Raw genomic sequence first — 16,324 nt, forward strand, 5'->3', positions numbered from 1 at the left:
GGCGTGTCCCCGAGTGTGGCCGTGTGACGGCGTGGGCCGCGTCCCTGCTCTCCTTGGCGTTCTCTCTTTCCTGTGGATTTCGCGTAGTTGCCAAGTTCAAAGGCTTTTCAGTCGTCCTCCCCAGCCACAGACGTTATTAGTGCCACACATACAGGTTCGCTGAGGATATTGGCAGTCGTGTTTTGTTGTTATGGTTTCTGTTGTTCTCTTTTTTTTTTCCCCCTTCCCCTCTCACATTTACTATTTGAAGTTCAGCTTATCTGCAGTTTGTTTGCTTTCAGGGTACACTGTCAGCAACACCTGTGAAGCCAGGCTTTTATTCCCAGGCTCCTGTTGAGGTTCTGACTCACTTATACAATGGTGTGTGCAGTCAGAGTTCCATCAGAGTGACATTCCTGGATTGGCAGTGGCACTGATGCTGTCAGTAGTCAGAATAAGTCTGTAGGCTTAAGGCTGACGTGGGTTGGCGTTAGGAATTCGGTTGATATGCTAAATTAACAAATAGTTCAGGTGGCAACAGGCACATGGTGTGGCAGAGACATTCTGTAGTATAAGGCTACATACTGTGGTGTCCAATTGCCTTGTTTTTATATGGATTTTAGTAGTGCTAGAAGAAAAATAATAATTTTGGTCAAAGTATGCTTTTTTCACCCCCTGGGATTGCAACAGTGGTGCTCCTGCTGTGAGAATTTTTAATTTAGAGTTGCCAGTCTATTTCAAATATATGGTTTAATGGCTATTTGGACTTACCAAAGCCACATTTCCTAACTTGGGGAATATTTTCTTAAGTTAATAAAGATGTAGAGTACAGTAATAGAGTGAAAAGTGCTGGCTCTGGATCTTCTTTACTGGACCTGTTAATTCATTAGTTCATTTTCCACAGTATGTAGTTAGGGAATTAAGGGGGGGTTATGTTATCTAGGTGTCTGGACTCTGTGCCCCCCTCCAATATTACTGGTCTTTGGACTCAAATATGTTCATTTTCACATTTAAATCTGAATCTTGCTCTCTTGATAGCACAAGTCAGCCTTGTGTCATCTGATTCATGACTTTCTGAAGAGTCATTCTGTATTAACTTTGTATCTTACAGTTGATATCTATGAATACTATTTTTATCTGGCTGGGAAATGCACTCAGTAGAAAGGTTCTTGAACATTTGGTGATAGTGGCAGGTTGCTGTTGTGCTCCCTGAATTCCACCTCTTCAAACACCCCAGCTTGTCCTGAATAAGCTCCCATTTGACACAGGTCCTCTCTTCATTCTTTATGGCTATTTGTCCACACTAATCACCACAAAATGAAGCAATTGAGGAGGATAGAGGAGCGTTGTTCATTTCCCCCCTCTCCTTTCTGGTAGCAGAAGAAAGGAATGTAATATGGGAAACAAAAAACGGGCTCTGAGCACACAGCGCTCAGGTCATTACTGTCAGACCACTACTTAAGTTGTTGGGAGCCCTTTTGGTTTTTTTCTTGCCCTAGATAGCAAAGGATATTGGGTGTGAGGTGTGGCTTTCTGTTGCCAGGCTTGGCTGAGTTTATTCACTACCTTTCTTTGCAAATGGAGTGAGTAAAAACTTGACGAGTGGAAGTTCCACATGGCTCAACCATGTGGAGTTTTGAGGCGCCTTGTGAATGAAGTTACTGCTTCTGAAACTGTGGTTACTTGGCCACATCATACTTTGTTCAGTGTCATGTGTTTGCAAATATGCATAAAGCGAAGCAAAACCCTGTTTAGAAATAACAGTGAACTTAAGACTCATTACGCTAAACACAAGGCTGCTCTGACCAAAAAAAGGATCACAAAAGCAGGATCTCCCACTCCTATGACAAGATAAGACAATCATTAAACACTATGTAAGAAAAAGATGGTTTAGATCAGGGTAATTCAGATTAGTGACATTCATGCTGCTTCTTTGTCTTTGAAACAACTCTGTTTCTGGTACACAGTAGGAACTAATTCTGTTTATTTTCATTCTCCTTCAGTTTGGGAACCAGGTTTAAAAAAAAAGTAGGTGGAAGTTCTGCAGGGTGGGGAAAAAGGAGTGTGTAGACAGTGTAACATCTGGCAACTGTTTTCATGTTGAAGTGCCTTCTTTAGATTCTTGCACTCTGGATATGACTCATTGTATGAAGGTATAGTTGACGTTCATGTCTCCTGAGGTACCTACATATTAGCACCAATTATACTAATAAAACAAAATTCCTACCAGGAACTTATAATTTGTTTGAAGTAAGTGTATTTAACTGGAAAAACAGGTTAGCTGTACCTGCTTATCTTCTCTTATCGTCCCTTGAGTTGTCAGGGCTGGTACCAGTTATCTGGGAGTAGTTCAGGGGTTTGTGTGTGTTTGGGGCTTTTTTATGTGTTTGTTGGGGTTTTTTTTGACTCTTCAATTCTTGTATCAGTGCCAGGACTACAAGCTCTGAATTTACCCAGAGTACCTGACTCAGTTTGGCAGCTGAGACTCCTGTGTGTGCATCTGAGGCCCATGGTGTATAGATAGCAATTAGGCAGGCTTTAGAATTTATATTAAAATTAAAATATTTGGACGTTTTAAAAATAAATAATATGTTTGCATATTTCTGTTGTAAATTTAATTTCTTGCTGGAGCATACAAAGCTTCTTCAGCCGGGCCCTTGGTATCCAGCTCACCAGTGGCTGTCTATCTGTTGGAAACAGCTCGAAGAGGTGTTTTGGTTTTCCTCTGGCTGAACTTGAGTTCTTACAGTCATTCCCAAACCAAAGAGTGAAGAGGTACCTGAAGAGGTTGCACAGAATTGAAGTCCTTGGACTCCTGTGCTTAGGTTAACAGTTTTCAGAGGTCTGTGGAGTGGTTTATTTAGAACACCCGTTTGCCTGTAGCCAGGAAATGAATAAGCAATAGATTTCTATGAATAAACAGCCCAAGTATCAGGTCGGTGTACAGTGTTCCTGAGTAGTTGTGGTAAATGTCACTTTCCATCATGCTTAGGCTGATGACACAGGCTGCTGCTGGAGATTGCTGCATCAATTTATGGTGTTCAGCAACTTGCAGAGCCAAGGTTTAATGTATGGTTTGATGTAAAATTCATCTTGTTCTACAGGGAGCCTACAGTCCTTCTTCACAGTTTGCCTTCTTTATTTATCTGCGTTGCTCCTGATTTTCTTTCTTACTTTTTACTATGGGTGGTGGCCTTTCTCATTTCCTTGATTATATTCAGTATTCTCAAGGAAAAAGGATGACTGTCCTGACTAAAGCATTATGTAACTGTAAAACTGTACCGAACATAACGTGTTTGAAAGACACCAAATCGTGCAGGTACAGCTTATTGAGGAAAAATGTATTCTTGGAGCTATCCTGACATGACTAAATGTGAAACAAGGACATTTCCTTCATACGCTTTGAGACTCTGTGGAAATTGAGTGCCATGTTTAGGTGGATGGAAAGTTCATCAGAGAGTAATTTACAGCCCACTGTAGGATACCATTCCAAACTGACAAGTTTTGAAAGAGTTCAGATATTCCGAAGTGGGGAGAGACAGGAAAACTTTTAGTTGGTGTGAGCTCATGTTAAATACTTTAATCTGTTTGTGGTTTGATACCTGATTTGTTGCAATGCTTCCAAAGCCAGAGGAATTTGTGGCAAAATTGGTTTGCCAGTTTTGAGGGTTTTTTTGTTGTGTGGGGTTTGGTTGGGTTTTTTTTTTTTTCCATCTCAAATGCTTGCTTTGTCATGTTAGAGGGTATTGGACTACTTGATGATCAAGGCTTTAAGATAGGGGAGAAGCAAAATGGGCAAGGAATAATGTCCTTTCTTTTTTCCTGAAAATTGGACATTCGCATACAAGCTACCTGGAAATGGAATACTGTGTGTGAAAAAAAAGCCCCCACAATTACTGTCCACTCTCAGTGGAGCTACTGATACTGTGCTCACAGCTAGAATACCTAGAAGTGATTATTTACATTCCTAGAGTTCATTTTAAAATGCATCATTTAACAACATCCTCAAATTGTCTGTGTGATAAGTAATTACTCTTTTAACTTCATCTACTTAAACAAAAAAAATATTCACTGGAAATTTTGGGCTTATTTCATAAAGTAATTTCCATTCATTAAATAAAGGAATTTGTTTGTGGTCACTGTTGTAAAACAAAAAATTAAATTGAAGCTCTTGAATCCAGTTTGCTGAATTTTTATCAAGCTAGTAGTAGGTAGAGCTTTCTCTAATGGATGCAGGGGGTATTTTGTTCATTTTAGTACAGACAGCTCAATGATTTTCTTATTATGTGGAATTAAATCAATTATGAGCTGTATTAAGGAGTGGGAAAGAAATTAAGATCCCAGGCCTTGAGAGCTCCTGGGTCAAAGATTTTGATGACTTGGTGATCAGAAATTACTGTTCTTCCATTACAAATACCTGTGGTTTAATCACCTTTTAGTGTGAGGAGTTTGGATACACTTTTCCTTCAGTCAGTGTAGTGTAACATTTTTATCCAGACTCTAAGAAACCGCTTCAAAGTGCTGCTGCATTTTTGTGTTTAAAATTAGTTCAGCATCTGCCTGAGTTAGCTCAATACAAAACCTGAGTGAAATGAATTATGAATCATTGGTTTTTAATGTAATATGCTTATTCAGGATTTCAGTATATTACCTTGCTTAAATTTAGGCATAGGGTATTCTCTTAGTCAAAGTTTATAGCGTGAAAGTTTATAGTGTTTATGTGTGAAGTTTTTAATAGTCATAAACTGGTGGTAGTTCGTATTGAAATTCTGCCCTGATTTGAAGAATGCTGGAAGCAATACAAATGCATGGACTGCACTCAGATGCTCATTTCTTCTCAACAATAGTCTTTCCCCGTTGGTCGAGCAGCAGCAATTTATTAGCTTTAAACTAAAACTGTCACTTCTAAGACTTGCCACCACAGCATGGCCTTCATACCACTGGTTAAATGGAAAGGGACCAAGAATGCTAATTGTTCGTGTCAGAACCTGTGCTCTGGAAGAAGTTTGCCTTGGAGATGGGAAGGCAAAAGTACAGTAGATGAGAAGCCTGTCTCTAAGCAGCTAACAGTTCTCAGCTGTGTACTTAGTTACCATCATGGTCGTGAAATTCGGCTTAAAGCCTTTGTATGTTTGCTGGTTGTGTGTTGGGAGTGCTTTTCTAGATCCTTCTGAAATTGAAAGCCCACTTAGAAATGCAGTGGGTCAAACTGCTTTTATGGTTGATGTATGTATCTTGATGTGCAAAAGTATGTTACTGAATGTGTAGGCAGGAGTAGAAATGCAGATTTGGTGCCTTGTCACAATGCAGTGCTTTACTTTGACACATCCTTCTTGGGCCGTGCTGTGTGCTTGTTGGGCTGCAGGGTGTTTTGGCATAGGAAGGCATGGCTTCTGCCTGTGTATCAAAACCTTTGTTACGTGATCATCACTCTGTGTGTGTGGTATAATCAAACTGATCATTCACAACCTCCATCTTCTTTTTCTTTAAGGAGCTGAGTGTGGAATAAATGCAGAAGTAGAAAAACAGCTTGAAATGGGAAAGAAATTATTGGCTGCTGGACAGCTAGCAGATGCTTTGTCTCACTTCCATGCAGCTATAGGTATGTATCTCAGGGAAATGACTTGCACTGAAATACCTTTGGGTGGTTTTTTTTTCCCCTGCTGTTTGCTTTATTAAGTATCCTGCTTCCTTGCAAATTGCATTCTGTGGGTTACAGAAGTTGGGGCACCTTTATGCATCAGTTTGGACAAGAGCCAACAGAGATGCAGTAGAATACTTGTGCTTTGGTTTTGATAAAAGAAAAATTAATTACATGATAGGTAAACACTAAATCACTGCTGTTCTGCAAGCTGGTTGTATTGAAAGGAATTGCAGTTGACTCTGGTGTCATTTGGTGAGGTATTCCCTGTATCTAATCCCATCAAGATCAAGCTTCATCTTTATGAATTTTTTCAAAGTATGTCTTTGAAAGGTTGGCTTTATCTGTGTTTTCTTCTCTCCAGTAAAAAAAATCAACCTTTCAAAGATTCTCTCTTTCTCTTTTGTTGTTTTTCTTAATGAGATATTGAAGTGGGTAATATCTTGGTGACACTCCTGCTGCAAGTTTGAGATACTGAACTGGTAGTGAAGAGTATACTAATTGTCCCTCTCATGTACTCAACTAGTGAGTTAGTTCTTGTTTGGTGTTCTACATTTTCAACAAACTGAGAAGTTAAATGTTTGCTTTTAAGAATGTTAAAGGAACTTTGCTGATTAAAAGCCTTTAATTGAAGTACAGAGACAGCATCAGTAACGAGCAGTGTCCAGTAACGCTGCAATTACCTAATTGCATGGTGGTTTTTTTGTAAGTTGCTGGACTTTGCTATGATGTGTACAAGTGCATCATTTTCTCTCTGAGAAGAATATTACCAGCATGTTACACATTGATGAGTAATACTGTTGAGACTTGACTATGCCTGGGTCTAATAGTAATGCATACATGAAATATCTATTAACTCTGAGCTATTAATATTTTCTGTGTTCTCCAGTATCCACTTTCCTTATGTAAAGGAAGTGGAGGGGGCAGCTTCCTTTTTTTTCTGTGTTATGAAAGCTCCTCATTCCATCGAGAGGCAGGTCTGTTACTCCTTTTGTTTGTGTGTTGCTGCCAGAGCGTTTCCGTGGGATCTGAGCAGAGGTAGTGTTACAGCCTGATTTGCTCCTTTATCATGGGCTGGCAAGCTTTAGCTTGGATTTGGTGAGAGGTCCATCTCGGTCTGTGGCCATACAGCTGGTGGTGGTGGTGCAGAGGCAGCAGTGGTGTGAGGTGGGATGAGCCATGAGGTGCCTGCATGGGTGAAACCCTCTGCTTTGCCAGCTGTGCCTGAGCAGCTTGTAAACTGTGGTGTGACCACCTCAGTTGTGACCTTGATGGGATTCCTAATTGGATGCTGCTTTGAGCCTGATCACCTAATTTTCATCAGACTTCTTTTTCTTCATTGTATTTTGCCTTTTTGAAAAGATTTTAAGCATGATTTGCCAACTGTGCTTGTAGAACAGAAAGGAATTCTTTTTTGCCTGTACTGCATTGTTGTAGACTGTGAGGTAAATAGATCCTGTTGTCTTGCCTCAGTCAGCCTATTTTTGTTTTTTGCATACATCTAAAATAGAAGAAAGCTACTGCCCATATTATATATCTTCAGTTAGGCTTTAAACTCCTTCCTAAGTCCCATCAAGTCGATGGCTTATGTCTTCTTTCTGGTTAAGTACCAATTGCTGTTCATTACTATTACTGGGATACTGAGGCAAAACCCTATTCTGACTGTCAGATAATCATCTGGTGCTGGGATATGCTTTCTGTGTTAGTTCTTACCTCTCATCCTTTGTGTATTAATAAAGTTCCTTAATTTCAGCTGTTGATTTCTACCTACCCTACACATTTAGGTGTATGTGGTAGGACTTAATACTTCCTTTATTTTGGAGGGTAGTAACATTTGATTGTATTCAGTGTCCATAATGCTGACATGCAAGGTGACATACAGCATGGGAGTAATTGTTAAATTTCAGCCCTGGAGATTAGCATTTTATAGAATCATAGAATTATAGAATCAACCGGGTTGGAAGAGACCTCAAAGATCGAGTCCAACCCTACCATCATTACTAGACCATGACACTAAGTGCCACATCCAGTCTCATCTTGAAAGCCTCCAGGGATGATGAATCCACCACCTCCCCACAGCCCATTTCCCACAGCCAGCACATCATAGAGAAAGGGTGCAGATGGGCCCTGAAGTTAACCTTCAGGTTTTACTAATATATGTTGTCGTGGTTTAACCCCAGCCAGCAACCAAGCACGATGCAGCCGTTCGCACACTCCCCCACCAACGGGATGGGGGAGAGAATCAGAAGGGTAAAAGCTAGAAAAACTCATGGGTTGAGATAAAGGCAGTTTAATAGGGAAAGCAAAAGCTGCACACACAAGCAAAGCAAAACAAGGAATTAATACGCTGCTTCCCACAGGCAGGAGGTGTTTAGCTATCTCCAGGAGAGCAGGGCCCATCATGCATAACAGTTCCTTGGGAAGACAAACGTCATCGCTCCAGATGTTCCCCCTTCCTCCTTCTTCCTCCCCCCTTATATACTGAGCATGATGTCATGTGGTATGGAATATCCCTTTGGTCAGTTTGGGTCACCTGTCCCAGCTGTGTCTCCTCCCAGTCTCCCATGCATCCCCAACTTCCTTGCCCACGTGGCAGTACGGGGAGCAGTAAAGGCCTTGGCTATTTGTAAGCTCTGCTCAGCAGCAACAAAAACATCTCTGCATTATCAACTCTGTGTTTTGCACAAATCCTAAACATAGCCCCATACTAGCCACTGTGAAGAAAGTTAATTCCAATTCAGCCCAAACCAGCACATACGTGCATTTGTCTGCTCTTGAGAGCGGGTGTTGATGCCCACTTTAGTACTAAAGAAAGAAGATGCTGCTCTTTCAATGCTTGATATGAAGAGTTTGTGATGACATTGGACTAACATATTGGTCATTTTGGGATTACTTGCTTGCATCCTCTATGGTGGGTGGGGACTGGGATGGGAAATTGACATGCTTTCGAATGTAGGCCTGCAGTTGGAGTAGAGGGTTGGTATGTAGTGGCTGTTCTGTACAGAGCTGAAGAACATGTATATATTTCCCTTTCAGTACTCTTAATTCTTTGGCATTTGCTGTTTTTCTGTAATCCTTATTGTTAAATATTCAAACTGCATAGAAATACTGCTTGGATACTGTTAGAAATGTTATGTCTTCTTAATAAATACTATTGCTCCCAGTGGCTTACAAGCCAGGTCATGTATTTTGTCATTACAGCTCTGGTGCACCCAAAGTTTCAGTTGCTTTGGGATAGTATTCTGATTATTCTTTGTTCATTTGCAGATGGAGACTCTGACAACTACATTGCTTATTATAGAAGAGCTACAGTGTATTTAGCCATGGGCAAATCTAAAGCAGCAATTCGTGATTTAAGTAAAGTGGTTGAATTAAAGCAGGACTTCACATCAGTAAGTATTGCTGGAATTGAAGATTTGCTCAAGCGTAAAAAACCTGCTTAAAGTAAGGCTGGGTTTTTGTTTTTTTCAGATTTTACTCAACAGGAATAGAGCACACAATTATCACTCAGAAGGCTTTTAATACGATAAAATAGTAGCAGTGGTGTATGTGCTTTAATTTGGAACTGTGCTGGATATAGTCTAGCCAGTTATTCAAACAACTTAGGGCTTTATTAAGTTCATGTTCTTCATGGATTTACGCTAAACACTTTCCCTCTCTCCCTTGTGGTTATTCCTCTCTTGGTCACCAAGGCTGTGCCATCTGGGGCAGGGAGAGCAGAGCACACAGATACATCTGGATTTTTTTCTCTGTAAATCAGCATTTGATTTGAGGCATCTCTTCTCCACAGGAACTGTCCTAATCTCACTGCTTTGCCATGGGATGGTTGCAAGTTGTGATTTGCTTACCCCTTTCTCACTTCTGTGTACTATATGTGGAGACTTCCGCACTAGCTGGAGACTGATGCTAGAGTTTCCCTTGTCTGTGGGCAGTGACATGTCCTGTATAGTTTAAAATGAAGGAGCAAATGTTCAATCCATTGTTGTATGATGATATTCTTATCATAAATCAATCTTCTAAAGCAGTAACTTTCTTTTTACATAGCTTTTATTATTCTGAGAGGTTAGTGGAAGAATTAAGTGTGGGAATTGTTCATTGTTTCTGCTATTTATCTCTAAGCAGTTCTAATCAGGAAGGTGGTGTAAGGTAAACACTCACTTTGGTTTGTGCAGCTCTTCAAATCAGTTCTTTCCATGAGTTGCAGCTGCTCATAAAAACTATGACTGCCTTTTGTCCCTCAGTTCTGGTGCAGAGCAATCCTTTACCATTAAAAAGGCCTTATAAGACCACTGTTAAATCTAGAAGACAAAGATTGGGTGTTGTGATCACTGTTTTAGCTTTAGCTGTGCTAAAATGAAACTTACATTTTTCTGCTGAAGGAAACTGAAGCTTGTGTTCCTACTTTGCTGAATTCACGGTAAATCAAAAGTAATTCTTATGTTCATTTCAGGCAAGATTGCAGAGAGGACACTTACTGCTCAAGCAAGGAAAATTTGATGAAGCAGAGGATGACTTTAAAAACGTGGTAAGTGGAAGGCCCAAGCTGAACTATATAACTATATCACTTATTAAGGTTCGGTTCTGAGCCAAGGTCACAGCTCAACTCTGATGCTCTAGAGTATATGGTGTGTATGCCTGAATTTTTTTCCAGTTCTTTAAAGGTGTTGTAGCTACCTTGTATGAATAAATGGCAAATAGAGTTGCAGTGTAGTCATGAAGATGGAATTGGGTGTTGCCTGAAACAGCATGGCACTTGGAAAAGTCTTTTTTGTGTGTGCCTAACGCTTCATGATCTCTGCCTGATGACAGCTATACTAGGGAGCAATCTTCATTCAGAAAGAAATAAGTGACATGGAACTCCAAGTACATAATTGAGCCCTGATTTATATCACTATATTCAGGTCACCCTGGGAAATCACTAGGGACCTTATGGATCAGCCTATAATAGGTTCCTATCTCTCCACTAATGGCAGAGTTGTGGGCTCTTAATTTAGTCACTGAGCTGTTAAAGCAGTGGATTTCAGTGGCATGTCTCTGCCTGGCTTCTGGTCTGCAGAGGAGTTCTCATTCTTTCACAAATGTGTTGACAATACTTTCTCTTCGTGATCAGGAAGTGTCTGGAGTTTCCATACATACATAGCTGGCCATTACCCACCTAAAACTCACTTAGGCTCTTTTTAGTTTTGATGGGTATTTTGTGCATTTCAGCCCTATGCTGCAAAAGTAAACTGATCTAACCCCAGAAGAAAAGTCCTCAGAGAATATGGAACTTGATTCTCTTTCTACTGCACAATTGAGTCATGCTCCTGCTTACTCTTCAAGAGTTGCTAGCTTGAACAGCTTGCATGTCCCTTATGACAAAATTAACAGTATTTGTGGGTATAACTGAGACTATCTTGTTGGCTTTCTTTGCAGAGTGTGATGGAGAAGGCAGTTGTGTGCTGCAGATTGCAGATGTTTATTCCAAATCTTACTAGTGAGTGTGGATGACAGAGCCAGAGTGGTTGTGCCATATGCCCTGTGGGGCAGTTGGGAGCAGTGGCTCTCACAGGTATAAATGCACCAGGCAGTCTTTGTGTTGGTAGCAGAGCTGCAGTAACCTATTCTGAAATTCCTGTAGCGATGGCTCCTCTGGCTGCTGCTACTTTCTCAGTAAGTTTCTTAGGAGTGTGTGGTCTACAGTTGTATGTCTGATAGCAGCGCAGCACTGCTGTTCCCAACTGTGGGACAGTGTTGTTCAGCTCTGATTAACTGAGGACACAGTTGCTGCAATAGCAATTATGGGATATCAGTGTTGATTGTGAGTGTGTGTGCATCTCTTTGCAGTTACTGTTTCCTGAAGTATTGCTTAATGCTTCACATGGAAATGCTTTTCCAGTCAACTGTCAAGTAGATTTCTCTTTTGCCAAACCAGCTGCAAAAATGTAAATTGCTGCCTTTGGTCAGTCAAATAGTTTTAGTCCTTGTTCAGGCTTTAAATCTGATGTGGAATGGAGTTCCTTCTCAGAAGCTGACTTAGGAGAAGGTACCGTATTGGTCCTCAATCTTCCAGTTTCCTTGGTTCTGTGAACAGTGTTGCCTGTGTGCTTAGAGAAGTGCCAAGCAGTCTGTTTTGAAGGGCACAATTTTAAGTTAAGTACAGTGTAGTCAAGCAAAATGAGCCAATATTAAAGTAATTATTTGTTATGGTTAATTTATTCATATGGGGAGGGAATTAAGTTATGCTACATATCTTGGATCTTTTAAGTAGAATACATACTTCTGTGAGAGATTTCCTGTGTTTTGTTCTAATTTTTCCAGATTATTCTCCCAGTTCTCTGCGTGTCTGAAATTCCTAGCATGCTCTGTCAGTATGTTTCCATTCAATTACGAAGTTGCATTTAGTGTCAGGATGAGAGAAAGTCACAATACTGTGAAATGTATCAACCTTCTGTGGTTCTTTGGGTTTTGTTGGGATTTTTTTTGCAAATGAAAGGGGAGGAGAGAAGGAGGAAGGCTGTTAAGTATTGAATAGCTTTCAAAATGATTTCAAAACTTTCATCCAGACCCTCTCTTTGCTACCAAGAGCAGTAGGAGTCTTGTATTTTAAGTCAGTGGTCATGAAGCCAGAAGGAGTTAAGTTGTACCTTGAAATGAAAATTCCTTTTACTACTAAGACAGATATGATGGAAAGAAATGGCAGTGGAAGCTCAATAGTTTTTAGGCTGGAGTTTAGTTGTAGACTTGGCTAACTAAATTAGCATGTTTTACATATGAACACAGCATATAATCTATGATTCTGCTTCTTACTGAGTAACTGTAGCCCTCTAGCCTCTCACTTTGTTGGCTGGTGCTCTCATTCTGGGTAAGCATGTAGCACATCAGTGAGCTTTGGTGTCCACGTCTGAAGCTGAATGGGAGATGTACTTGGGCCATCTTGCATTGGTAGTGTGCAGGGGCTAAGTCAGTAGGCACGTGGCAACCTGGGCATATATTGGAGTTTGCAGAAGCTGGGTGTCCTGGAAAGATGGGGTGGAAATACTGTATATAAAAACCCAAAACAAACCCCATCCATCCTCTTTCACTGAAAGGGAAGTCTTAATTTGAAGAAAAATAATCTGCTTTCATTGCTGTGTAGTGTTTCAGGACATTACCTAGAATAGGTGGTTCTTGGGATGTTGTATCCTTACGGAATAGATTTGAAGGGTGTTAAATGTGAGAGTTTTTATCTTCAATTCTAATATTTTTTTTCTGAGAGAATAGTTATGTAAATGGGATGGGCTTTCTTTGGGCAATGCCAGCTGCCTTTGAAGTAGGTTGCATGCCCTTTAATGACAGTGGATGTTTTATCTCTTGTGATTTCACACAGTGAATTGTTTGGTCAGGTGTTGACTTAAAGGGAGTAGTATGTCAAATTTTAAAATATTCCCCACTTTCAAGTTGGAGAAACCAGGTCAGAGTGTGGAAACTAAGGAAAGTAATTTTACTTGGACTACTCAAAGTACAGACATGTAGGAGTGAGATGGTTTGTAATTCCCTATATGACACTTGGAGTAAGAGTAAGTGTCCCCAGTGCTGCTTTCTGTGCCTACAGAAACTACAAGGTGTCTGGTATAGTGAGTTATCTGTAAAACACTGTTTTCTCCTAGGATATTCCAGAAGACTGTTGAATCCCAGTGGGAACTCTGAAAAGCTTTATATTTTTTATTTCCCGTCCCTTCTCTTGGGCTCGTGCTCTTTGAAAGATATCTCAGCAGTTTGGGAGATGCAGTTATTTCTGAGGGAGAGAAGGTAATTTCAGTGGATTTCAGCAAGGCATTTGACACTGTCTCCCTCAGCATACTTGTAGACAAAGTGGCTGCTCATGGCTTGCATGGGAGGACTCTTCGATGGGTAACAAACTGACTGGCTGGCCTGCCCCAGAGTGTTGGGGATAACGAACCTAAATCCATTTGGTGGCCAGTCACTAGTGGTGTTCCCCAGGGCTCAGTATTGGGACCAATCCTGTTCAACATCTTTACTGATGATCTGGACATGGGGACTGAGTGCACTCTCAGTAAATTTGCAGACAACACCAAGTTGGGTAGGACTGTTGATCTGCCTGAGGGTAGGAAATCTCTACAGAGGGACCTGGACCCACTTGATCAATGAGCTGAGGACAACTGCAAGAGGTTCAATAAGGCAAAGTGCTGGTCCTGCACTTGGGACACAACAGCCCATGCAGCATTACAGGCTGGGGGAAGAGTGGCTTGAGGCTTGTGCATCAGAAAGGGACTTGGGAGTGCTGGTTGACAGCAGCTCAGTATGAGCCAACAGTGTGCACAGGTGGCCAAGAAGGCCAGTGACATCTCTTAGAGTGATCAGGCACTGGAATAGGTTGCCCAGGGAGGTGGTGGAATAACCATCCCTGGAAGTGTTTAAGAGGCATCAGGATCTGGTGCTGGAGGATATGGTTTAGGGGTTACAGTAGAGTGGAAGGTTAATGGTTGGACTTGATAATCTTAGAGATCTGCTCCAACATGGATGGTTCTATGAAAGAGCAAGAAGATTCAGCTCATCTAAATGGTGGGGAGGATAACAGGTCAATTTTCTCAGCTTGTAAGAGCAACAGTTTTGTGCAGCACTTAAAAAAGTCACTGACACTATTTACATACAACAGTAAAACTATCCTTTAGTGTATACTCATGAAAGGAAAGAATTTGAGGGTATGTTTTTCTTTCCTACACAGTTTCATACTATGTGGAGAAAGTTCCATGGTGAGCACCTTTAACCTTGAAAGTCAAATGATTGCTAAGCAGAGAAGGTTCTCTGTCTGTTCCTGCCCTCTGTGGTGTATCAGCCCTGGCTGTCTTGTGAGGCAGTGCTGGTGTGAGCAGGCGGTGGGAATGCCTGGCTGGAAAGGATGCAGTATTCCTTTTTGGGAGCAGAGCTTCTCAAGACTCCAGCCTTCACATGTTATTTTTAGATTGCCTTTTTTTTTCCCCCTCCTCTGTACTTTCCTGTTGGCTGAAGTTAATCATGAGGTTTGGATAGAGGTGGTGATTCAGGCTGATGCTGTCACATGTTAAGCAATACTACATTTCTAGAAACCTCTCCTTCTGGCCAGCGGCTGCACCAAGCAGATGAAATCTTTTACACGGGCCAAGTTCCCCAGATGGTACAGGGATTAAGCACAAAGTCCTTAGGTGATTTGAGGAAGTTGTTGCTCATGCTATATGAGTAGTGTTTATTTTTCTGCTACAACTTTGGTTGAGTGTTCATATGCTTTAATATCAAGTTCCTTCTGTTTTGGTTAGTAGTTTCTGAACAATAGAAGTCAACAGGGCAGATCTGTGGGCATATCAACACTCATGACTAAGACCTCAATCCATGAAAGCCTTGGAATGTTTGTTTTATCTGTAGGTGTGTGATTTTTACTGAAAAGGAATATTGGCATACTTTGGTTGATGCAAGGCCTTCTGAAAAGGTGACTAAAGCACTGCAAATCCTGGCAGCCCTATGAGTATGCCTTACAGTGCATTCTGTGACTCTGCTTGTGATCTAGTGAAAATTACAAGCTCTTCAGTTGCTGAATTCTGTAGGAGGTACAAAACCAGAATAGAGCTCCTGCCTGGTCTGTTGGAAAGTGTGAAAAAAACCAAGTCATCATATGTCTCTTAAATTCTAGTCTTTGACTGACTGTAATGTTCACAGTTGCAGTTTGTTGCAATAAATACTCTAAATTGGTGTCCTGAGTATGCAGTTCTGTCTGCCTCGGAAGCATAAAGACTTCTAATCGGGAAGCTGAAGGCACAGCTTCCAGCTCCACTAGGTGTCAGCCAAGACCAAGTGACTGAGCTCTGCACATCTGCAAATTGCCTTCCAGTCTAGGGGAGGCCTCGGCTGACGTGAAACGCATTAGGCGACAGTTGCCCGTGGTTGGTTGGTATGTGTAGTAATACTGATTTGGATGTAGGTGGGGGACACTATCTGTTGGTGCAGTGTGAAGGCCTGAGCCAGAGCTGACCTTCGTGGGAGCTCTCACAAATACACAGTACCGGCAGCTTGGTGGATTAACCAATTCATAAAGCAAAATAAAGAATGTGGACACAGTAAAAGTTGATAGGCTTGTATTCCCTGAACATGGACTCTAGCCAGGTCCATTGTCCAACCGATAGAAGGAAGTGAAACTAGGTACTGCACAGATCGTTTAGTTTGAAAAGTTTCGCTTTGTTTATTAACTGGACAATTTGTACGACCTGAAATTGTCTAAGATGTTTCACTCTTTACTATTGGACTTGTCTGCATGGTTGTATCTTTGCTTTTCATATTCCGCTGATGTTCTCTCCAAGTAAATTACAGGAAACATGCCACGTGTCTGAGGAGTGCAGTGTCATTGTGAGATAAGTTTAAATGGAAGTGTGAAGCTCACCTATAGCAAAAGCTCTTAATTTTTAAGAAGAAAATGCTGAGAAATTGAGGGAGAAATCAAGCAAGTCAGCTGGAACTGAAGAGTTCAGAATTTTACAGTGTTGTTGGCTTAGAACTTTAAAAATTCCAGGTGCAGAAATTTGCCTCTACTACAAGCTCCAGATTTTGGGGAGACAGTGGATGCACAGCATCAAGTCTTTATAGGCAGAGTTCTAACCCCAAGAAAAGCTTTTTGAGACTTACATTAGGAATCAGCCCATGAAGAAGAAAACTCTTTGATCACATTCCTCTCCTATCGCTGAAAGACAGTGTAGG

At 41.1% G+C, this 16,324-nt stretch overlaps 1 protein-coding gene across 1 annotated transcript in view; it reads left to right on the top strand.

The window, feature by feature from the left end:
- Nucleotides 1-5,076: 5,076 nt before the first annotated feature.
- The window catches only part of DNAJC3 (DnaJ (Hsp40) homolog, subfamily C, member 3), a 23,980-nt gene continuing 12,732 nt past the window's right edge, over nt 5,077-16,324 (top strand). The window contains exons 1-4 of the mRNA XM_009072901.1: nt 5,077-5,227; nt 5,471-5,581; nt 8,888-9,012; nt 10,071-10,145. Of these exons, the coding sequence (XP_009071149.1) occupies nt 5,077-5,227; nt 5,471-5,581; nt 8,888-9,012; nt 10,071-10,145 (462 nt within the window). The remainder of the gene's footprint in view (nt 5,228-5,470; nt 5,582-8,887; nt 9,013-10,070; nt 10,146-16,324) is intronic.

This window comes from Acanthisitta chloris, unplaced genomic scaffold, assembly GCF_000695815.1.
Source record: "Acanthisitta chloris isolate BGI_N310 unplaced genomic scaffold, ASM69581v1 scaffold384, whole genome shotgun sequence".
NCBI lineage: Eukaryota > Metazoa > Chordata > Aves > Passeriformes > Acanthisittidae > Acanthisitta > Acanthisitta chloris.